This window comes from Hyla sarda, chromosome 9 (genome assembly GCF_029499605.1).
Source record: "Hyla sarda isolate aHylSar1 chromosome 9, aHylSar1.hap1, whole genome shotgun sequence".
In the NCBI taxonomy this organism is placed as follows: Eukaryota; Metazoa; Chordata; class Amphibia; order Anura; family Hylidae; genus Hyla; species Hyla sarda.
In genome coordinates this window covers 17,233,957-17,258,514 of record NC_079197.1, presented here as the reverse complement: position 1 = coordinate 17,258,514, position 24,558 = coordinate 17,233,957, and the positions used below count along the sequence as shown (strand labels likewise).

General features: G+C 44.1%; 1 protein-coding gene and 1 long non-coding RNA gene across 4 annotated transcripts in view; one reads left to right on the top strand and one right to left on the bottom strand.

Annotated features, from left to right (window-relative positions):
- The window catches only part of CACNA1F (calcium voltage-gated channel subunit alpha1 F), a 128,029-nt gene extending 109,950 nt beyond the window's left edge, over positions 1–18,079 (top strand). For both annotated transcript variants that reach the window (XM_056538957.1, XM_056538956.1), the window contains 8 exons: positions 50–180; positions 1,196–1,300; positions 1,383–1,621; positions 5,757–5,879; positions 12,752–12,909; positions 13,195–13,301; positions 13,764–14,027; positions 15,666–18,079. In XM_056538957.1, coding sequence (XP_056394932.1) covers positions 50–180; positions 1,196–1,300; positions 1,383–1,621; positions 5,757–5,879; positions 12,752–12,909; positions 13,195–13,301; positions 13,764–14,027; positions 15,666–15,953 — 1,415 coding nt within the window. In that variant the 3' untranslated portion in view covers positions 15,954–18,079. The remainder of the gene's footprint in view (positions 1–49; positions 181–1,195; positions 1,301–1,382; positions 1,622–5,756; positions 5,880–12,751; positions 12,910–13,194; positions 13,302–13,763; positions 14,028–15,665) is intronic.
- LOC130290837 (uncharacterized) lies at positions 32–23,275 on the bottom strand. 2 transcript variants are annotated; one of them, XR_008847713.1, is made up of 3 exons: positions 23,076–23,275; positions 19,913–20,142; positions 32–166 (listed from the first exon to the last, which is right to left on the bottom strand). It is a non-coding gene; the product is annotated as an uncharacterized LOC130290837 (long non-coding RNA). The 2 variants fall into 2 exon arrangements; XR_008847712.1 differs by lacking the exon at positions 32–166 and adding an exon at positions 12,781–12,900.
- Between the last annotated feature and the right edge of the window lie 1,283 nt (positions 23,276–24,558).

The window sequence follows — 24,558 nt, the reverse complement described above, 5'->3', positions numbered from 1 at the left end:
CTGAACTTATCTGTCCTAAAGAAAAATGGTCATTTATTGTGTCTTTTAGAAGAAGAAGTCACCGTGGGGAAATTTTACGCCACTTTCCTGATCCAAGATTACTTCCGGAAATTTCGCCGTAGGAAGGAAAAGGGTCTTCTGGGAACGGAAAACCTGCCAAGCAATTCTACCACGTTACAGGTTAATACTCGCTCATAATAAGCGTAATAGGTGAAGCAGGGTAAAAAAAATGTTATATAGATATTATATGTTATATAGATGTTATATAAATGTTATATAGATATAGATATGCTTGACAAAGGCTACACTATAGCCGAAACGTTGCATTGCTGATGACCTAAATAAAGACCACAGCCTTTTTGAAATTGGGAGTCTGCATACTTCTTGCTGTGACCTATACCAATTGGATGTTCTGTATCTGGACTGGTTATCCGGATGGTCACGGGCATAAGAGCAGGGACTAGTGCTGTCTTCCTCCTTGGACGTAGATATTATATATATATATATATATATATATATATATATATATATATATATAATATAATATATAAATTATATATATATATATATATATATATATATATGTTATTTTTTTTATTATTGTTATAATTTATATAATATATATATATATATTAGGTTAGGGCAGTGTTTCCCTACCAGGGTGCCTACAGCTGTTGCAAAACTACAACTACCAGCATGCCCGGAAAGCCAACAGGTTTTGCTACACCTTCTGAAGCTTCATCAGGGGTTTTCCTAACCCAGTCTTTCCCAACTAGGGTACATACATCTTTTGCAAACCTACAACTCCCAGCATGCCCGGACAGCCAACGGCCGTGACACTGCACTCGACGCTCTAAACGAATGCCGGGTGCAGCAGGGAGATCGCGGGGGTCCCCAGCGGCGGGACCCCCACGATCAGACATCTTATCCCCTATCCTTTGGATAGATGATAAAATGTCTACGGGCGGAGTAGCCCTTTAAGCCTCTCCCTCTTAATGGAGTCTTAGAGTGCTGTGCACAGATCCGTGTGATGTCTTATGGACTTTCTATGGATCCATACAACACATGTTGACAGAACCAACCAAAAATGAAGGTGCAGGGCGTTCTGCCCCGCCCCTTTGACTCCGTCTTTGATTGCCAAGCCTAATCTTGCTCATTCATGTTGTCCTTTTTATTCGCCATTCTTGTGCTCCAGGCTGGACTGCGGAGTCTACAGGATCTGGGGTCAGAGATTCGAAGAGCATTGTCCTGCGATCTTGAAGAAGAAGACCTCTCTTCCTTTAGAGGGTTGGGGCGCCAGGTATGGATTTTGTCACAGGAGAATGAAATGCAAAATGCTGGAGTGTCCCTCAGAGTGACTTTGTTTACATCTTCATTCTTAGGTGGTAGAGGAGACGGCTTTATGTGAGGGTGCACCAGACTTGGTCAATGAACGTCGGCTTTCTTCATCTGTACTGTCCCTCACCAACTCTACAGGCGGACGCGATGAGCAGGCTCCTACCCCCCGCAGGTCATCTTTAGTAAATCGATCTGGCGGAGGCTCCAAAGACAGCTTGTTACCTCCCCCATCAGCACCGTCCAGTGGGACTAGTGTCAAGAAAAGGCCGCTCAGCACGCGCAGGTGAGCCGGGTACAGCTAAAATGACAGAGACTTTCATAGTCTTCAAAAACCATATGGTAACCCATGGGTTAACGGAGTCTCCTGATATTTCTTGCAGTAAGTGTCAATTACCTCCACCTGCTGCTGTTTACCCCACAACTACAAAAAACAGCAGCACAAGTATAATAGAGATATAATATACCATCTGCTGCTCTCGTTGCTGTGTATGTCTCTAGAGAAATATACCCTACACTACAGTCATATGTAGACCCATAGCCAATATATACGGAAGCCCACCGTTCATTCATTTATAACCCACTAAATGTAGCATACCTATCTACTGGATTTAAAAGGGGCAGGTTTGAGCAAATATCAACCAAAATGGGGTATCTTTGGGATTTTGTGACTGTTTCGGGATGAAATGGGGGCTTGGCTTATAAATGGATCACAAATGGGGATTAAACATTGGAAAGTTAGTACTTATACCAATGAACATCCTGTAGATCTCACTAATGAACGGCGACTGAATCAATTAGCTACAAATCAATTTTTTTCTGAATTTTCCCACAATTTGGAGATTTGGAAACTTTGAAACTTTTAAGATTCCTTTTGGATAAATCTCTCAAAACGGAGGTCTCTATGACCAGCCCTAAACAGCTGCACACCTCCTGCCTGTCCATTATGCTCCATATTGTAATACTGCTGCTACCGATAACCCTGCTGTCCCTACTACTACCCCTACACAGTTGTACATCCCCTGCCTTGTCCACCATGTTCTATACTGTACTACTACTATTACTAACCCTACTACTACTACCCCTACACAGCCGCACATCCTCTGCCCTGACCATCATATTCTATACTCTACTACTACCACTACTACTACTACCCCTACTACTACTACCCCTATAAAACCGCACATCGCCTGCCTTGTCCAAAATGTTCAATACTGTACTACTACTATTACTAACCCTACTACTACTACCACCCCTACACAGCCACACATCTCCTGCCTTGTATATTATGTTCTATACTGTACTACTACTACTTCTACTACTACCCCTATACAGCCACAAATCTGCTGCCTTGTCTATTATGTTCTTTGCTGTACTACTACTACAACTACTACTACCCCTACACAGCCGCACATCTCCTTCCCTGTATATCATGTTCTATACTGTACTACTACTACTACTACTACTACACAGCCGCACATCTCCTGCCTTGTCCATCATGTTCTATACTCTACTACTATCACTACACAGCCGCACATTTTCTGCCTTGTCCATCATGTTCCATACTGTATTACTACCACTACCCCTACACAGCCGCACATCTCCTGCCCTGTATATCATGTTCTATACTGTACTACTACTACTACTACTACTACTACCCCTACACAGCCGCACATCTCCTGCCCTGTATATCATGTTCTATACTCTACTACTACTACTACTACTACCGCTACACAGCAGCACATCTCCTGCCTTGTCCATCATGTTCTATCCTCTACTACTACCCCTACTACTACTACCCCTATAAAACCGCACATCGCCTGCCTTGTCCAAAATGTTCTATACTGTACTACTACTATTACTAACCCTACTACTACTACCACCCCTACACAGCCACACATCTCCTGCCCTGTATATCATGTTCTATACTCTACTACTACTACTACCCCTACTACTACTACCGCTACACAGCAGCACATCTCCTGCCTTGTCCATCATGTTCTATCCTCTACTACTACCCCTACTACTACTACCCCTATAAAACCGCACATCGCCTGCCTTGTCCAAAATGTTCTATACTGTACTACTACTATTACTAACCCTACTACTACTACCACCCCTACACAGCCACACATCTCCTGCCTTGTATATTATGTTCTATACTGTACTACTACTACTTCTACTACTACCCCTATACAGCCACAAATCTGCTGCCTTGTCTATTATGTTCTTTGCTGTACTACTTCTACAACTACTACTACCCCTACACAGCCGCACATCTCCTGCCCTGTATATCATGTTCTATACTGTACTACTACTACTACTACTACTACACAGCCGCACATCTCCTGCCTTGTCCATCATGTTCTATACTCTACTACTATCACTACACAGCCGCACATCTCCTGCCTTGTCCATCATGTTCCATACTGTACTACTACTACTACTACTACTACTACTACTACTACTACTACCCCTACACAGCCGCACATCTCCTGCCCTGTATATCATGTTCTATACTGTACTACTACTACTACTACTACTACTACACAGCCGCACATCTCCTGCCTTGTCCATCATGTTCTATACTCTACTACTATCACTACACAGCCGCACATCTCCTGCCTTGTCCATCATGTTCCATACTGTACTACTACTACTACCCCTACACAGCCGCACATCTCCTGCCCTGTATATCATGTTCTATACTGTACTACTATTACTACTACTACTACTACCACCCCTACACAGCCGCACATCTCCTGCCTTGTCCATCATGTTCCATACTGTACTACTACTACTACTACCCCTACACAGCCACACATCTCCTGCCTTGTCTATTATGTTCTATACTGTACTACTACTACTACTACTACTACTACCACCCCTACACAGCCGCACATCTCCTGCCTTGTCCATCATGTTCCATACTGTACTACTATTACTACTACCCCTACACAGCCGCACATCTCCTGCCCTGTATATCATGTTCTATACTGTACTACTACTACTACTACTACTACTACTACTACTACTACTACTACCACCCCTACACAGCCGCACATCTCCTGCCTTGTCCATCATGTTCCATACTGTACTACTACTACTACTACCCCTACACAGCCGCACATCTCCTGCCTTGTCCATCATGTTCCATACTGTACTACTACTACTACCCCTACACAGCCGCACATCTCCTGCCCTGTATATCATGTTCTATACTGTACTACTACTACTACTACTACTACTACCCCTACACAGCCGCACATCTCCTGCCTTGTCCATCATGTTCCATACTGTACTACTATTACTACTACCCCTACACAGCCGCACATCTCCTGCCCTGTATATCATGTTCTATACTGTACTACTACTACTACTACTACTACTACTACTACTACTACTACTACCACCCCTACACAGCCGCACATCTCCTGCCTTGTCCATCATGTTCCATACTGTACTACTACTACTACTACCCCTACACAGCCGCACATCTCCTGCCTTGTCCATCATGTTCCATACTGTACTACTACTACTACCCCTACACAGCCGCACATCTCCTGCCCTGTATATCATGTTCTATACTGTACTACTACTACCCCTACACAGCCACACATCTCCTGCCTTGTCGATCATGTTCTATACTGTACAGCTACTGCTACTACTACTACTACTACTACCCCTACACAGCCACACATCTCCTGCCTTGTCTATTATGTTCTATACTCTACTACTACTACTACTACTACTACTACTACTACTACTACAACTATTACTACTACTACCACCACTACACAGCAGCACATCTCCTGCCTTGTCTATTATGTTCTATACTCTACTACTACTACTACTACTACCCCTACACAGCCGCACATCTCCTGCCTTGTCCATCATGTTCTCTATTACACTACTGCTGCTGGGAACCCAACTTTGCATAGGATAATTATGAAAAACTGGAAAATCTCAAAGTATTATAGATGACTTTTCAGGGCTGTCTTGGTCCTTTTTTTTGGCTGGGGGCATTCACAGGGGCGGCAACATACGGGGCAGACGAAGCGCCGTAGTGCGTGAAACATGTTCAAAAATTCCAACGATACAGGTAACATAGGGTGCTGGTGGTGGAAGAGGTAAGGCTGGGGGCGTTCACAGGGTCGGCAACATGTTTCACGCACTATGGCGCTTGCGTGAAACATGTTGTCATAGTGTGTGAAACATGTTTCCCCCCCTGTGAATGCCCCCAGCCTCACCTGTTCCACCACCAGCTCCCTATGTTACCTATATCGTTGGATTTATTATATATGCCGAATATAGCCTGAAATTTTCTACAGAGCCTGCGGTGAGTGCACTATCCACCTACTTCTTATATGGCATACAGTATAGAAGTGCTGATACTTATTGTGTCCATCTGTTTTATCTAGAAGAAGCTCAGACGCAACCTTCATACCACCAACTGTGCATGAACAAGAAGAAATAGCTAGTGAAGATGAACAGAGATCTAAGACGTCCTCGCCTGTATACCCCCTGAACCATGAGACTGACAGGTATACTATATGAAGTATATATATATATATATATATATATATATATATATATACCAAGCACCTATAATGTATGGGATACCGAGCGTAGAGTGACTGTAAAGTGTGTGCCCCTCTGGAGGACCTGGCGAATAGCCCGTGATATCAATACGAATGGTGTCATAATTGCTGGGGTCCTACTGGATCAGCGTATTGTTTGGGGACCCATCTACCAAAAAGGAATGTACCAGAAATACCTCTATATCTCTTCATAAGGACTAGAAAATAGGAACCAATTGAGTTTACACTGGGACACGTATATGTGAGATATCTGTAATAGGAGAATGATGAGGGTTGTAGTCCCTGATATGTCACATTGCTTATATGGCGTAACCTTCTGTGGACCCACAATATCCTTTTTCAAGAAGCTGTTCCCCTTACACAAGACCCAGGCAAAGAATAAGTTCTGTGTTCAGGTTTTGGAAAACAACGGTAAAGTTTACTTTACTCCCGAGGCAGATCAGTACAGTGCGGGTACCTTGTAATGTTGCAGGAATTTGGTGCAATCCTTTGTAATGCAACTTTTGGTTTCAGGAGAAAAAGCATTTGGTCACTGTCCCTTTTAAATTGTGCATTATTCTTAAAGGGGTACTCCACCCCTAGACATCTTATCCCCTATCCAAAGGATAGGGGATAAGATGTCTGATCGCCAACGATCTCGGCTGCAGCACCCCAGAAATCCGGTGCACGGAGCAAACGAATTTCGTTCCGTGCCGGATGACTGGCGATGTGGGGCGGAGGCTCGTGATGTCACGGACACACCCTGCTCGTGACGACACGGCCATGCCCCCTCAATGCAAGTCTATGGGAGGGGGCGTGACAGTCGTCACGCCCCCTCCCATAGACTTGCATTGAGGGGGCGTGGCCGTGACATCACTAGCCTCCGGCGCTGCACCCAACACTCTAAACGAACACCAGGTGCCACAGGGAGGTCGCGAGGCTCCCCAATGGGACCCGCACAATCCTTTGGATAGGAGATAAGATGTCTAGGGGCGGAGTACCCCTTTAAGCTTGTAGTTACGAGATACTTTGCTGGTACTTGTAGTTCTACTTAGTTTTATTCTTGTGAATGTCTCTTTTGAACGTCGGCTCCAGTACTCTCCCTGTATCTGGATTAGGGAACGTCTCTTAAGACGTAGATTGACTTTGTGTTGAAATAACTTGTGTCTTATTTAACTGAGCAAACTGACAGACCTCCATGGTAGCGGACAGCGGGACATGTGCGGAACCCCTCTCCACGTATGTCTATAGACCTGTCAGTAAGTAGACAGAGGTTCCCTTCTTTTCTCAGCGTTGTCTTCAAGAGATCAATTCATCAACCAAGTCCATGTGTCAAACCCCCGAGGGTCTGCATATGCGGTTTCACCCACAATACTGAGACTCAGCAGACCGGATCATGTCACATGGAAAATCCTCCATCTGTCATACCACATCTTCTAGAAGAACAGCCTCCCCCATTGTAGCTTTTCCATACACAGGCCCGGATTCATCACATAACTGTGTGAGAGAAAACATGGAGTGATTTTCCCGCAGCAGCCAATCACAGCTCAGCTTTCACTTTACCACAGCTCGTTAGTTGAGCTGTGATTGGCTGCTGTGGAAAAATCCCTCCATGTTTTCTCTCACACAGTCCGATATATCTGGGCCATAGTGTGCAGGTTTATGCAGTGCCGGATTACACCAGATTACTATTAGGCGCAGTACAGTGATCCCTCAACTTACAATGGCCTCAACATGCAATAGTTTCAACATACAATGGTCTTTTCTGGACCATTGTAAGTTGAAACCAGACTCAACATACAATGTACAGACAGTCCAGTTCTGCGAAACATGTCAATGGCTGGAAGAAATGACCAATCAGAATGGGCAATTTACTGGTTAAACTCCTGTATTACTGAAGTGCATGCACTGACTGGTGTCTGGTAGAGCCCCCTACAGTACAGGGAGGTATTACATGTTCTGTACTACTCTTTACCTGTATTACTGAAGTGTATGCACTGACTGGTGTCTGGTAGCACCCCCTACAGTACAGGGAGGTATTACATGTTCTGTATTACTCTTTACCTGTATTACTGAAGTGCATGCACTGACTGGTGTCTGGTAGAGCCCCCTACAGTACAGGGAGGTATTACATGTTCTGTACTCTTTACCTGTATTACTGAAGTGCATGCACTGACTGGTGTCTGGTAGAGCCCCCTACAGTACAGGGAGGTATTACATGTTCTGTACTCTTTACCTGTATTACTGAAGTGCATGCACTGACTGGTTGCTGGTAGCGCCCCCTACAGTACAGGGAGGTATTACATGTTCTGTACTCTTTACCTGTATTACTGAAGTGCATGCACTGACTGGTGTCTGGTAGAGCCCCCTACAGTACAGGGAGGTATTACATGTTCTGTACTCTTTACCTGTATTACTGAAGTGTATGCACTGACTGGTGTCTGGTAGCGCCCCCTACAGTACAGAGAGGTATTACATGTTCTGTACTCTTTACCTGTCTTACTGAAGTGTATGCACTGACTGGTGTCTGGTAGCGCCCCCTACAGTACAGGGAGGTATTACATGTTCTGTACTCTTTACCTGTATTACTGAAGTGCATGCACTGACTGGTGTCTGGTAGAGCCCCCTACAGTACAGGGAGGTATTACATGTTCTGTACTCTTTACCTGTATTACTGAAGTGTATGCACTGACTGGTGTCTGGTAGCGCCCCCTACAGTACAGAGAGGTATTACATGTTCTGTACTCTTTACCTGTGTTACTGAAGTGTATGCACTGACTGGTGTCTGGTAGCGCCCCCTACAGTACAGGGAGGTATTACATGTTCTGTACACTTTACCAGAGTTACCTGCTCCTTTGGAAACCAGGTGAGGGCGGCTCCATGTTACTTTTTTAGGACATTGTGTTCTGTACAGGACCCTGAAGAAGCTCCTGTCCTCTACATAGACCAGTGTTTCCCAATCAGGGTGCCCCCAGCTGTTGCAAAACTACAACTCCCAGCATGCCCGGACAGCCAACGGCTGTCCGGGCATGCTGGGAGTTGTAGTTTTTCAATAACTGGAGGCTCCCTGCTTGGGAAACACTGACATAGACAGTGATTTACAGCTCCCAGCAGATCTTTCTTACTTTTATATGTAAGGATTTGCTTTATCTCTATTAGTTATCTACTTATTTTTCTTTAATCCTCACTTTTTCCTATTTTTGGATGACATTTTGGTGGCTTCAAAACCAATTACCAGGTTTCCATAGAGTTCTGGTCTCAACATACAATGGTCGTCCTGGAACCAATTACTATTGTAACTTGAGGGACCACTGTATCTCCAGTCACTCATCTTCTACTGCTCAATTTTCATCCACAACTTATTTACATTGTAACAAAAAAGACAGCAACACAGCACATTCCTGCATACAAAATCATCAGCCAATGAGTCTTCATGTGCCCTTTCAGGGCCAGATACTGCTTAAAGGGGTACTTCAGTGGAAAACATTTTTTTTTTTTTTTTTTTTTAAATCAACTGGTGCCAGAAAGTTAAAAAGATTTGTTAATTAATTCTATTAAAAAATCTTTACCCTTCCAGTACTTTCTAGCAGCAGTATGCTACAGAGGAAATTATTTTCTTTTTGAATTTATTTTTTTTCTTGTCCACGGTGCTCTCTGCTGACACCTGATGCCCGTATCAGGAACTGTCCAGAGCAGGAGAAAATCCCCATAGCAAACCTATGCTGCTCTGGATAGTTCCTGATACGGGCAAAATAATTTCCTCTGTAGCATACAGCTGCTAAAAAGTTCTGGAAGGGTAAAGATTTTTTAATAGAAGTAATTTACAAATCTGTTTAACTTTCTGGCACCAGTTGATTTAAAAAATTTTTTTTTTTTGACGGAGTGCCCCTTTAAGTGGGGTGCCATGCAATGCTTCCTGGGATAAAAGCAGGGGCATAGCTATAGAGATAGCAGAGGTAGCAGGGGCCCCAAAATACATCTGCCCCATAAGAGACCAGTATTTGAATTGGCATATGGGGCCCTGTTGCAGATTTAGCATCAGGGCCCTGAAGCTACAAACTACGCCTCTGGATAAAAGTATGTAAAGTTGCTCTCCTCAATTAAAGGGGTACTCCGCCCCTGGCATCTTATCCCCTATCCAAAGGATAGGGGATAAGATGTTAGATCGCCGCGGTCCCGCTGCTGGGGACCCCGGGGATCGCCGCTGCAGCACCCCGCCATCATTACTGCACAGAGCGAGTTCGCTCTGTACGTAATGACGGGCGATACAGGGGCCGGAGCAGCGTGACGTCATGGCTCCGCCCCTAATGACATCACGGCCCGTCCCCTTAATGCAAGTCTATGGCAGGGGGCGTGACGACCGCCACGCCCCCTCCCATAGACTTGTATTGACGGGGCGGGCCGTGATGTCGCGAGGGGCGGAGCCGTGACGTAACGATGCTCCGGCTCCTGTATTGCCTGTCATTACGTGCAGAGCGATCTCGCTCTGCGCAGTAATGATAGCGGGGCTCTGCAGCAGCGATCCCCGGGGTCCCCAGCAGCGGGACCCCGGCGATCTGACATCTTATCCCCTTCCTTTGGATAGGGGATAAGATGTCTAGGGGCGGAGTACCCCTTTAAGAGAAGGCCTTGCTCTCTAGTGCCACCTAGTGGATGTAGTGCCCCAGTAAGGTCAATGCTCAATGCCTAAATGGGGTTGCCCAGCAAAAGAAACAACCTGTGTATGGTGTCAAAAAGTACATTAAAGCAATTTACTAATATGAAGTTATTAGCCATACTGCAAATATCTTCCATTGTAAGCTGAGCTGTCTGGCCTATCACACACCCTGAAAGCAGAGCTACTATCCTTCCTACCCCCTCCCCTCTTGTCTGCTCAGGATAAGACTGTTGATGTGAAATGGGGGCGCTCATATTACTGCTAATTAGATTTTAAGGCAGCAGGAAGCCTTTCTCAGATAAGACAGCCTAAGCCTGTTCTGATGAAAACTACTGTGACTGAGAAAGGCTTCCTGCTGCCTTAAAATCTAATAAATTGTAGTAGGAGCTCCCCCTTTTCACTTGACTGGTGTTGTCCTGAGCAAACAGGAGTGGAGGGGAGCAGGGATGGGAGCTAGAGAGTTTGATGTCACAGTTACAAGCCAGACAGCCCAAAAGATCTGTTCAGTATGGTTTATAACATTATATTAGTAAAATGCTTTAATGTACTTTTAATATACTTTAAAGAGTCTAATATGTGACTAGACCTGAATCTTCTCTGAAAGGAAGAGGCAGCAGTCTGAAGACAGCTGTTTTGGGGATTGTCAGTACACAGCAGGTTGGCCAGGTAAGAGGGTAATGTGTCTCCTACGGGAGACCACCAAAATGGCGTAGTGAGGGTCTATTCACACAGTGGAATTTCCACCTCAAATGAAAGCCCAATACACTTCTATGGGATCCCGCGCTCCCGTTGACACTTCAGAATTTCCGCTAGCGGAATTCCGCAAGCGGAATTCCGCAAGCGGAAATTCCGAAGTGTCAACAGGAGAGCGGAATCCCATAGAAGTGGATTGGGCTTTCATTTGGACTTTTCGCTAGCGGGATTCCGCTGGCCAAAATTCCGCAGTGTCGATAGACCCTAAGTTTTATAAGCCAAGCAATGCTACTTGGAAAAAAAGAATATGTGGGTTCCACAGATTAAAAATCTGGCCTACCCCTGTATTTTTGATAATGTTGTGTAATGGCTTAAAGGGTATCTATAGTGTAGATCAAGCCTTAATGAATATCTTTCTAATTGGTTTGTATAAAAAATGTTGCATCCTTTTTTTTTTTTTTTTTATATTAAAGGAGTAGTCCAGTGGTGACTCAGTGGTGAGCAACTTATCCCCTATCCTAAGGATAGGGGATAAGTTGCAGATCGCGGGGGGTCCGACCGCTGGGGCCCCCTGCGATCTCCTGTACGGAGCCCCGACAGCCCGCGGGAAGGGGGCGTGTCGACCTCCGCACGAGGTGGCGGCCGACACGCCCCCTCAATACAACTCTATGGCAGAGCCGAAGCGCTGCCTTCGGCAATCTCCGGCTCTGCCATAGAGATGTATTGAGGGGGCGCGTCGGCCGCCGCTTCGTGCGGGGTCGACACCCGCGATTTGGGCCGAGAGCCGGGGCCCCGTACAGAGAGATCGCAGGGGGCCCCAGCGGTCGGACCCCCCGCAATCTCAAACTTATCCCCTATCCTTAGGATAGGGGATACGTTTTTCACCACTGGACTACCCCTTTAAAAAAGTGACCACTAGAGGTCCCACTAGCAAGCCTATGTAATGATTTCGGACTCATGCCGGCCTGCCGGCATGAGTCCGAAATCACAGACTGTAGGCAGGACACAGACGAGCTCAGCACAGCTCCCCGCCTGTCTATGAGATAGGCGGGAACGAGCGCTGTGCTCGTTCATCAGCAGGGCGCGCTCCTGACTTGGCCGGTCAGCCGCGTCTTCAGGCTCTGCCCCCTGACAAAGAGAGCCTGTGCACGCTGCTCCGAGACAGTGGAGCGCTGCTCAAGGATCGGGTCTGCCTTGCGACCCCCGGGAAGGCATCAGATGAAGTCGCCCACTTCCTCCCCTGGCACAGGGCAGCCTACTGAGCTACCGAAAACCTCAATAAAAAGGGATTTTTAGGGATTTTGAACAGAAAAAAAGGACAGGGATCGATTTAGTTAGTTTTAGGGACAGATGGGGAATTACGGTAGGGAGAGTTAGGATGATGATAGGTACTCTTTAAAGTTACACTCATTCTTTATATATTATTTTCTTCTTTTTTTCTATTCCCTTTATATATTATTTTCTTTCTTTTTTTCTCTTCCCTTAGAAAGCAAAATTTGGAAGATCCTGTGAGTCGTTCTGTGTCTCCAGAAGAAAGAATAAACATTCCATCCACACCTATAGCGCCTCCTGCAGCTCCCAGGGCTAATGGCACCATAGATAGCAGAGTACCCCCTCGCCGGAGACTTCTGCCACCTACTCCAGGTGTGGAAATGGAAAATGAGAAAAAAAAAATAAACATTTTATTGATGCGGAAAACTGCATAGGCACAAGGCAATGCAGAGTAATCCCAAATTATTAAGAGTAATTCAACAAACATAATACTGTGCAATAGTGGTCTCCAAACTGTGTCCCTCTAGATGTTGCAAGACTACAACTCCCAGCATGCCCGGAAAGCCGTTGGCTGACGGAGGCTCCTGAAGACAGTGTGAACACAGCACTAACTTATGTATGATCCACAATAAACATTACACTTTATTTTGATCCCAGGTGGAAAATCTGCATTTAGCATCCAGTGCCTCAAAAGACAAGGGAGCTGCGACGACATCCCCATCCCAGGAACCTACCATCAGAACGCACCGCCCTGCCGCACCAGGGTAAGTTGTGTTGGTTTTATTGGTTTCCTTAAAGGGGTACTCCGCCCCTAGACATCTTATCCTTTGGATAGGGGATAAGATGTCTGATGGCGATCTCCCTGCTGCGGTGTTCGTTTAGACCGTTGGGTGCAGCGCCGGAGGCTCGTGATGTCATGGCCACGCCCCCTCAATGCAAGTCTATGGGAGGGGGCTTGAGGGGGCATGAGGGGGCATGGCCATAACGTTACCAGCAGGGCGTGACTGTGACATCAGGAGCCTCCCCCCGCATTGCCAGTCATCCGGCTATCTGGGGTGCCGCGGACAAAATTGCGGGGGTCCCCAGCGATGGGGCCCCCGTGATCAGATCTTATCTTATAAGATGTCTAGGGGCAGAGTACCCCTTTAAACTTTGTGAACTCTGTGACCCTCCATTTTTACGTTAATACTTTTTTGTTAATTTCAACCATATTCTCTCCCCCTCAGCTTTATGGAAGTTCAGATTCCTGGCAAAGAAACAATTATCCAGCAGGTGGTCCTCACTCCTGGGCCAATCCCCCAAAGCGTGGTCGCCTGCTTTATGCCCCCCTTATCTTGGTGGAGGAAGAGAGCAGCCTGCCCACTATCCCTTGCACGCACTGGTATAGAGAAGAAGATGGCAAGGCACCTTATTGCGCTTATACCCAGCTCCATGTGCCTGGGCAGAGGCTGACGGAGAAGAGAGGCAGCGCAGATAGCCTAGTGGAGGCGGTGAGTAGGGGATCACTAGATCACACATAGGAAGCAGCATGTTATAAACGGAAATCGGAGAATTTCCTGAAATCAACTTAAAGGGGTACTCCAGTGGAAAACATTTTTTTTTTATCAACTGGTGCCAGAAAGTTTATTTGTAAGTTACTTCTATTAAAAAAATCTTTATCCCTCCAGTACTTATTAGCGGCTGTATATTACAGAGAAAGTTCCTTTGTTTTGGGATTTATTTTCTGCCTGTCCACAGTGCTCTCTGCTGACACCTCTGTCTGTATCAGGAACTGTCCAGAGCAGCATAGGTTTGCTATGGGGATTTGCTCCTGCTCTGGACAGTTCCTGATACTGACAAAGAAATCCAAAAAGAAAAGAACTTTCTCTGTAGTATATAGCTAATAAGTACTGAAAGGATAAAGATTTTTTAGCAGAAGTAATTTACAAATCTGTTTAAATTTCTGCCACCAGTTGATTAAACAAAAATTTTTTTTCCACCGGAGTACCCCTTTAATGTCTGATTAGAGCAAATCAGCGGATTAGATTTGTTATGAATGAACTGTCCTGAAAAGTTAAGGCCTCCTGGGCTGTAGGTTTATCCTATGAAGGGTAGGGTTCTCAGCAGCAGTACAGTATGGAACATGCTGTGTAAGGTGAGTAGTAGTAGTACAGTATGGAACATGATGGACCAGACATAAGATGTGTGGCTGTGTAGGGGTAGTAGTAGCAGCAGTACCGAATAGAACATGCTATACAAGGCAGCAGATGTGAGGCTGTGTAGGGGTAGTAGTAGTAGTAATAGTAGTAGTAGTAATAGTTGTAGCAGTAGCTGTACAGTATAGAACATAATAGACAAGGCAGGAGATGTGCGGCTGTGTAGGGGCAGTAGTAGTAGTAATAGTAGTAGTAGTAATAGTTGTAGCAGTAGCTGTACAGTATAGAACATAATAGACAAGGCAGGAGATGTGCGGCTGTGTAGTGGTGGTAGTAGTAGTATTAGTAATAGTTGTAGTAGTAGTAGCAGTAGCTTTACAGTATAGAACATAATAGACAAGGCAGGAGATGTGCTGCTGTGTAGTGGTGGTAGTAGTAGTATTAGTAATAGTTGTAGTAGTAGTAGCAGTAGCTTTACAGTATAGAACATAATAGACAAGGCAGGAGATGTGCCGCTGTGTAGTGGTGGTAGTAGTAATAGTTGTAGTAGTAGTAGTAGCAGTAGCTTTACAGTATGGAACATAATAGACAAGGCAGGAGATGTGCGGCTGTGTAGTGGTGGTAGTAGCAGTTGTAGTAGTAGTAGCAGTAGTAGTGGTAGCAGTACAGTATTGAATATGATAGATAAGGCAGGAGATGTGTACGGCTCTGTAGGGGTAGTAGTAGTAGTAGTAGAGTATAGAACATAATAGACAAGGCAGGAGATGTGCTGCTGTGTAGTGGTGGTAGTAGTAGTAATAGTTGTAGTAGTAGTAGTAGTAGTAGTAGTAGTAGTAGAGTATAGAACATGATGGACAAGGCAGGAGATGTGCGGCTGTGTAGGGGTAGTAGTAGTAGTAGTAGTAGGGGTAGTAGTACAGTAGAGAACATGATGCCAAATTGATTCACTCATCTCTACTTGAATCCCAATGACCATTTACTTTTCTCCCATAGGTTTTGATTTCGGAGGGTCTGGGCCTCTACGCACGGGACCCAAAGTTTGTTGCTTTTGCTAAGCGTGAGATTGCAGACGCCTGCCACATGACCATCGATGAGATGGAGAGCGCAGCCAGCGACCTTCTAAGCCAGAGTCGAAAAAGCAGCTGGAGCGGAAGTACTGGAGGAAAATCCGGTGGGGAGGACATGTTAGGGCAAGGGCTCTTCTACAGCGATGAAGAATCAGTGCATTGTAGAGATGAGGAGGAGCTGAGGGATGAAATGGCGTGTGTGTCCTCATTCTAAGAGCAGAGAGTTAAGCCAAAGCAACTTTATTAAGAGCAGATACAACACCAATATGGACGCCTGGCACTTCTGGCGTGTTCTTCCTACATGATCGAAGAGTAAGGCAGGAAGAAAGATAACCTACATGGTCCAAGGCTGTATCAAGCCTCATATAGTTATCATGAAATCATAGCAGCTGGTTGAATCCACTTCTAACATTACAGGTCATTTACAATGGTGTATGTGTATATGTATATATATATATATATATATATATATATATATATATATCTCCATTGAAAAGACTGTATTGTTCCTATTATTGTATTGGTGCCATCCTATGATCTCCCTCCACCCGGCGGTCACTCCACCTATTGAAGCACAGACACGCTCCCTTTCAACACCTGACAAGCATCTGTCCTGGTCATGCTATGACAAATCTTCTGTTGACCTAGAAGATTAAAGGGGTACTCCAGCGGTTTAATACTCATCTCCTATTCACAGGATAGAGATGAGTATCTGATTGCAGGTCCTACTGTGATCCCCAGACTGTCACCCGAATCTCGTGCAAAGAGGGGGGGGGGGGTCAACATGCCCCTTCCATGCAATCTTTATCTCTGCCATTTCCATAGAGAATGCCGTGCCATAGAGCCATTGAGGATCAAAATCACCATCAATGTCTACCCCCGAAAGCCCCTATTTAAAGGGGTGTCCAAGAATAGAAAAACAGAGCTAATTTCTTTCAAAAACCGCTCCCTGTTTGTCTCCAGGTAGGCTGTGGTTCTGCAGCTCAGTTCCATTAAAGTGAATAGAGCCAAGATGTAATACCACACCCAACCTGGAGACAGATGGGGATCATTTTTTGAAAGAAATTATCTCTGTTCTTCTATTCCTGGATAACCCCTCTAAGTGAAAGGTGTTCTTAGTCCTGGAGAACCCCCCATTGATCAGCTAATTGCAGGGCCTAAAGCTGCAGCCTCTTTATTGCTTCCCAGAAACAGTGCCACCCATTTTGTGGTGACTGTGCCTAGTGTAGTACCAGGTACCAGCGTGTCAAGTGTAGTACCAAGCACAGCCACTAAGAAAAGTAAGCAGCCACTTTAGTCAGCTGATCGGTGGGGGCGCCAGGAATAGTACCCCCACTAGTCTGATACTGATGGTTTAGACCAATGGTCTCCAAACTGTAGCCTTTCATACGTTGTAAAACTACAACTCCCAGCATCCCCGAACAGCCTTCGGCTGTTCGGGCATGCTGAGAGTTGTAGTTTTGCAACAGCTGGAGGCACACTGGTTGGGAAACATTTATCTAACAGTAGACTACAATTGCAGCACAAACAACAAATGAATCCAACCGGTGCAGTTAAAAACGTTGCAATAGCAGCCGGAACACCGACGTGTTTCTAGCGCCTAGGCCCCCTTAATCATGAGCCTTGATTAGGGGTGCCTAGGCACCAGAAATGCGTCTGTGTTTTGATATAGACCAATGTTCAAGTCCATGCAAACCCCTTCAAAGTCAGTGAGGATGTAGACATTTGTTAGGACAATCACTATAATTCACATAATGTCCCTATGACAACACTGAACCATCCAAGAGTTGTCATGGGGAAACTAACTCACATTCTTTGTAAACACTACATGACCACTGAAGTGTTGCATTTTGGGAGTTCTTCTAGAATGGATCAACTGAACGCATCATTTACACCCATGAAGGTGATGGAATCTGGGCCTGGACGTCTACTTACTCAAATCCTAAGGGTCCCTGAAGGACTAACACGCAGGACTTAGACTTTAGGACAAGATTTCCTGTTTTAGGGGGGACATTCAGGTATAATAAAACCGCTACATGTCATTTACTATAAGGATTAGGAAACGTCATCTTTTAATAAGTGAATATTACTAACTTTTCTATGCAGGATTTAGGTTCTATTCCAGCTTTCTATCTGGAATAATGGCGCCAATAGAAAGGTATATAAAACTCTCTGATTTTATGAAGACTAAGATGAAGAATATGTCTCTATCTATATGTTCCATTTTTTACCTTTTTAAATGTAAATAGGGATTTTCATTTGAATAAAAATAATTTTGTTTCTTTTTATTTTTCAGCAAAGTTGTTTGTTTTTGTTTTCTTCTTGCCTATTCAGCCTAGGTGCCGCAGAAAGATGTGCTTAGTTTTTAGGTTCTCATTAGAGATGAGCGGACTTACAGTAAATTCGATTCGTCACGAACTTCTCGGCTCGGCAGTTGATGACTTTTCCTGCATAAATTAGTTCAGCTTTCAGGTGCTCCGGTGGGCTGGAAAAGGTGGATACAGTCCTAGGAGACTCTCTCCTACGACTGTATCCACCTTTTCCAGCCCCCCGGAGCACCGGAAAGCTGAACTAATTTATGCAGGTTGGTATTTTTTTAAGTTGAGCAGTGCCTCCACCCAGGACCATATCCATTTCCTACTATAAAGAGACTGCTGGGTGTACTGGACCCTATTGGTCACTGAGGGATTTGACTAAGCTAAACCAGGGTGCAGAGTTTAAAGGATTATCCAACATAAGGTGACTTTACTAACCACCTGTATACCACTGCTGCTGCTATCTCTATGGGATCTGGATATATAGTAGTTATACACCTCCCCTCCAGCTCTATCTGTATACTGCTGCTGCTATCTCTATGGGATCAGGATATATAGTAGTTATACACCTCCCCTCCAGCTCTATCTGTATACTGCTGCTGCTATCTCTATGGGATCAGGATATATAGTAGTTATACACCTCCCCTCCAGCTCTATCTGTATACTGCTGCTGCTATCTCTATGGGATCTGGATATATAGTAGTTATACACCTCCCCTCCAGCTCTATCTGTATACTGCTGCTGCTATCTCTATGGGATCAGGATATATAGTAGTTATACACCTCCCCTCCAGCTCTATCTGTATACTGCTGCTGCTATCTCTATGGGATCAGGATATATAGTAGTTATACACCTCCCCTCCAGCTCTATCTGTATACTGCTGCTGCTATCTCTATGGGATCAGGATATATAGTAGTTATACTCCTCCCCTCCAGCTCTTTCTGTATACTGCTGCTATCTCTATGTGATTGGGATATATAGTAGTTTTAAATCTCTCCTCCTGCTCTATCTGTATACTGCTGCTGCTATCTCTATGGGATCTGGATATATAGTAGTTATACACCTCCCCTCCAGCTCTATCTGTATACTGCTGCTGCTATCTCTATGGGATCAGGATATATAGTAGTTATACACCTCCCCTCCAGCTCTATCTGTATACTGCTGCTGCTATCTCTATGGGATCAGGATATATAGTAGTTATACACCTCCCCTCCAGCTCTATCTGTATACTGCTGCTGCTATCTCTATGGGATCAGGATATATAGTAGTTATACTCCTCCCCTCCAGCTCTTTCTGTATACTGCTGCTATCTCTATGTGATTGGGATATATAGTAGTTTTAAATCTCTCCTCCTGCTCTATCTGTATACTGCTGCTGCTATCTTTATAGGATATGATATTAATTAGTTATACACCTCCTTTCCAGCTTTATCTGTATACTGCAGCAATCTCTATCGGGTCAGGATATAGTAGTTTTACTCCTTCCCTCCAGCTCTATCTGTATACTGCTGCTGCTATCTCTATTGGGTCAGGATATAGTAGTTATACTCCTTCCCTCCAGCTCTATCTGTATACTGCTGCTGTCTCTATAGGATCAGAATATATAGTAGTTATACACCTCTCCTCCAGCTATATCTGTATACCGCTGCTGCTATCTCTATGGGATGCCTAAGGAGGATATCAGAATGCCTCCAGCTGTTGCAAAACTACAACTCCCAGCATGCTGGGAGATGTATGTATTTAAACAGCTGGAGGCACCCTGGTTGGGAAACATTGGCTTAGAGCTATGCATAGAATTGCCAAGTGTATGTAGAAGCCTTGTCTAGATATCAGGAGACCGATACATGAATTTTCATTACCTAAGCATTTGCTGCTTTGTCAGCCAGGGGTTTTAGTTTTCATGTCCCAAAAGATTTTCTTGAAAGGAAACTTCAATGACCTCTACAGAGCGGAAGAAGACAGCTGAGCGAGGGCGAGCCAAGTACTCATTTATGAATTAGCCGCCTCTGTCGCTGCAGCTGGTCGCCACTAAAAACGTATTGAGGTCGGGAGTCAGAGCAGAAGCCTTATCCATGGCGCTGGCTTTATCCTACAAAAGAAGAACACTGGTACAATACAAGGATTGTGGGGAAAAAAACACAGTTCATGGTGCAACATTTTACAGTGTTTCTCAACCAGGGTGCCTCCAGCTGTTGTAAAACTACAACTCCCAGCATGCCCGGACAGCCGCAGGCTGTCCGGGCATGCTGGGAGTTGTAGTTTTGCTGGAGGCACCCTGGCTTGAGAATGTTCTAAGGACATTGCTAAGGTTGGCAACACAGGGGGTCACAGGGGCGGGATCCCGCCAAGTGCACATGCATAGGTTCTGCCCCTTTATACCCTAATCCGCAACAAAAACTGTCCTGCGTTAAAAGGGTTCTCCACTGGAAAACATTTTTATTTTTTATTTTTATTTTTATAAATCAACTGGTGCCAGAAAGTTAAACAGATTTGTAAATGACTTCTATTAAAAAAAATCTTAATCCTTCCAGTACTTATCAGCTGCTGTTATGGTCCACAGGAAGTTCTTTTCTTTTTGAATTTCCTTTCTGTCTGACCACAGTGCTCTCTGCTGACACCGCTGTCCATTTTAGGAACTGTCCAGAGTAGGAGCAAATCCCCAGGAGCAAACCTCTCCTGCTCTGGACAGTTTCCAAAAATGAACAGAGATGTCGGCAGGGAGCACTGCGGTCAGACAGAAAGGAAATTCAATAAGAAAAGAACTTCCTGTGGATTATAACAGCAGCTGATAAGTACAGGAAGGATTAATATTTTTAAATAGAAGTAATCGACAAATCTGTTTAACTTTCTGGCACCAGTTGATTTAAAAAAAATAAAAATGTTTTCCAGTGGAGTACCCCTTTAATAACTGCTATGGAGATGTATGCATTTGTAATAGATCAGAACTGGTATCAGATGAGTATCTGCCCTCTTCCTTATAAGGTATCAGGATCAGTGCATGCAGGAGAAGAAAATCACTCTGACACAAAGTTCAGCAAATGATACTTCCTGTATTTAACACAGTTACAAGGGTTTTTATAGTCTGTAACAATGTGCCGTGAGCAAAGCTATACGTCATGAATAACTGTCCTTGTTATTGGTTTCTTCCATTTGCAGGTGTTCCTCGTCCAGGACGTTTGTCTTATCATCTTGGGTGTAGCTCCCCCTACAGGCGCCATCTTATACACATTGTTTCAAACACGATGGGAGGGGGAGCGAGCTAGTGAGCGGCCATATTAGCTAGCATATTCTAAATAGTCATTTTAGCTTATCCATTCCACATTCAATGTATGGATACTTCGGATGTTTTCGGGGTACCCATTTTCCAGTGGTAGGGCCATGCTATGTACAACTGCGAGCGCCCCATAAACCATTTTTTCCCCTTGTTCCTGTGGACTTTGATTCTTCTAGTTACGTGGACCTGCAGGCAGCTGCCGTGGAACTGTTTACATGAGCCCAACACCGTATAAGGTAAGTAGTTTATTTACTTATAGTTATTCTGATTGTCCCCGGTAATGGCACCATGTGATAGCACTAATACCCAACAGGAAAGGATTAAAGGGGTACTCCAGCATTTTTTTTTTCTTCAGCCTTTGAGCCCATGATGCCAAGTTATAATACAGTGTAATCTGCTTTGTCTTGTTTTCATGTACAGGACCTGGAAGTGCTTTTTATTTTAGTTGTCTCTGACCTTTCCCAGCATTCCATGCGGCCAGAGAAAATATGTCATAAGTCACATGATCTTCAGGGGGTGTGGCTATGCTGCAGTGAATGGGCGGATGGCATTACTTCTGTAAATCCCTTCCACCCACTGCAGCATAGCCACACCCCCTGGAGACCATGTGACTGATGACATATTTTCTCTGCTCGCATGGAATACGGCACTACAGCACTTCAGGGTGCAGATCTTCCACAGAACAAATCGGCGTTCGGAGGTAATAGAAGCAAATTACACAACACTCAAAAATCCTGGAATACCCCTTTAGTGTACGTTCACACGGACGGATTATCTGTGTATTTTCCGCAGCGGATTTTGCTACCATTGACTTCAATGGGTCAGCAGAAAATCCGCAATAGAGGCAGATTTGCAGATTTTGTTTCGGACCCATAATACAGCAAATACGCTGCAGAAATTCCGCAGGTAATCCGCTTGTGTGAACGTACCTTTAGGGTACATTCCCACACGGCGTATTTGCTGCGGCGTATTTTATTTTCTCTGTTAAAGTCAATGGGTAGGAAAATACGCAGCACCAAATACGCAGCAAAATACGCTGTGTGGGAATGTACCCTTAGGGTCTGTTCACACGGGCAGATTACCGCAGCGTAATGACTGGAAAATCCACAGCGGATTTTGCTACCATTGACTTCATGGGTCTGAAGAAAAATCTGCAAATCTGCCTCTATTGCGGATTTTCTGCTTACCCATTAAAGTCAATGGTAGTAAAGTCTGCTGCTGTTATTCGCTTTTCTGGTATTGGGACAGCTCAGACATACACCGTCGCCACTGATGGCAATGCATTTCTATGCAGATTCCGCCAAAAAAAAAAATTAACATGCTGCACTGGAATTTCTGACCCCAACTGCGACTAGCGGACCCCTCTAATCAGGGCTTCATTGTTTTTATGGTAAGAACAGCGCAGAACATTCTGGCTGCTGTGAAGCGTTCGCCTCTGCAAAACAACGAAAATAAGAAAAAAAATATCATATTCCACCCCAGGGGGATCGGACAATCTATGAAATATAATAAATTCATGGAAGAAAAAAAAAAATAAACTACTGAAAACTCTAATCCCAAAAGAGGTACCAGGTCATCACATCCCTGAATCAGTGCCCCTGCCCTTATCCAAGATGGCAGCGACTACTTCTCATGACGTCACCAGGAACCATTTTAGAAGCTGTGCCGGAGCCCATCTTAGGACGAGGTGTTAGTACCTGTAGCTTCCGTTATATGTGTAAACCATTGAGTGTAATGATGTCATTAACCTTCTTAGTCCCGTCTGTACCGGAGCCGGGATCGCGCATCAGAGAACCGGGCAGCCGTGTCTTGGCTACACAATGCGGCTACACTTCCTCACTCGATTGCTATGGTAACAGGTGACAACTAGCGAGCGCCATCTTTACTATGGGCACAGTCGTTTCTTATTAGAAAGAAGAGCTGCAGCAGCAGGGAAACAAAGGAGACGATCACCGGGTGCTGGAGTCCTCCAAGTCAGCTTAGTATACAGAGAGTGTACAGATAATACACAGAGAGTATACAGATAATATACAGGGAGTATACAGATAATATACAGGGAAAATACAGTTAATATGCAGAGAGTGTACAGATAATATACAGGGAAAATACAGTTAATATACAGAGAGTATACAGATAATATACGGAGTGTATACAGATAATATACAGGGAGTATACAGATAATATACAGGGAAAATACAGTTAATATACAGAGAGTATACAGATAATATACGGAGTGTATACAGATAATATACAGGGAGTATACAGATAATATACAGGGAAAATACAGTTAATATACAGAGAGTATACAGATAATATACGGAGTGTATACAGATAATATACAGGGAAAATACAGTTAATATACAGATAATATACAGAGAGTATACAGATAATATACGGAGTGTATACAGATAATATACAGGGAGTATACAGATAATATACAGGGAAAATACAGTTAATATACAGAGAGTGTACAGATAATATACAGAGAGTATACAGATAATATACAGAGAGTATACAGATAATATACGGAGTGTATACAGATAATATACGGAGTGTATACAGATAATATACAGAGAGTGTACAGATAATATACAGAGTGTATACAGATAATATACAGGGAGTATACAGATAATATACAGGGAAAATACAGTTAATATACAGAGAGTATACAGATACTATACAGAGAGTGTACAGATAATACACAGAGAGTATACAGATAATATACGGAGTGTATACAGATAATATACAGGGAGTATACAGATAATATACAGGGAAAATACAGTTAATATACAGAGAGTGTACAGATAATATACAGGGAGTATACAGATAATATACAGAGAGTATACAGATAATATACAGGGAGTATACAAATAAAATACAGAGTTTACAGACACTTTACAGAATACAGTGAGTGTACAGAGTGTATACAGAGACTATACAGGTATTAAACAGAGAGTATACTGAGAGTATATGGACACTATACAGAGAATATACAAAGTGTACACATAGACCATACAGGTATTATACAGAGAGTCTATACAGTATTGAGACATATACAGACAATATACAGGTAGTATACAGGAAGAATACAGAGACTATACAGATAGTATGCAAAGAGTATACAGATATTATATATAGAGACCGAAAGTATACAGAAACTATATCAAGAGCATAGAGACTATAGAATACAAAGACAAAGTAAGACATAATACAGAGTACAACGACATAATA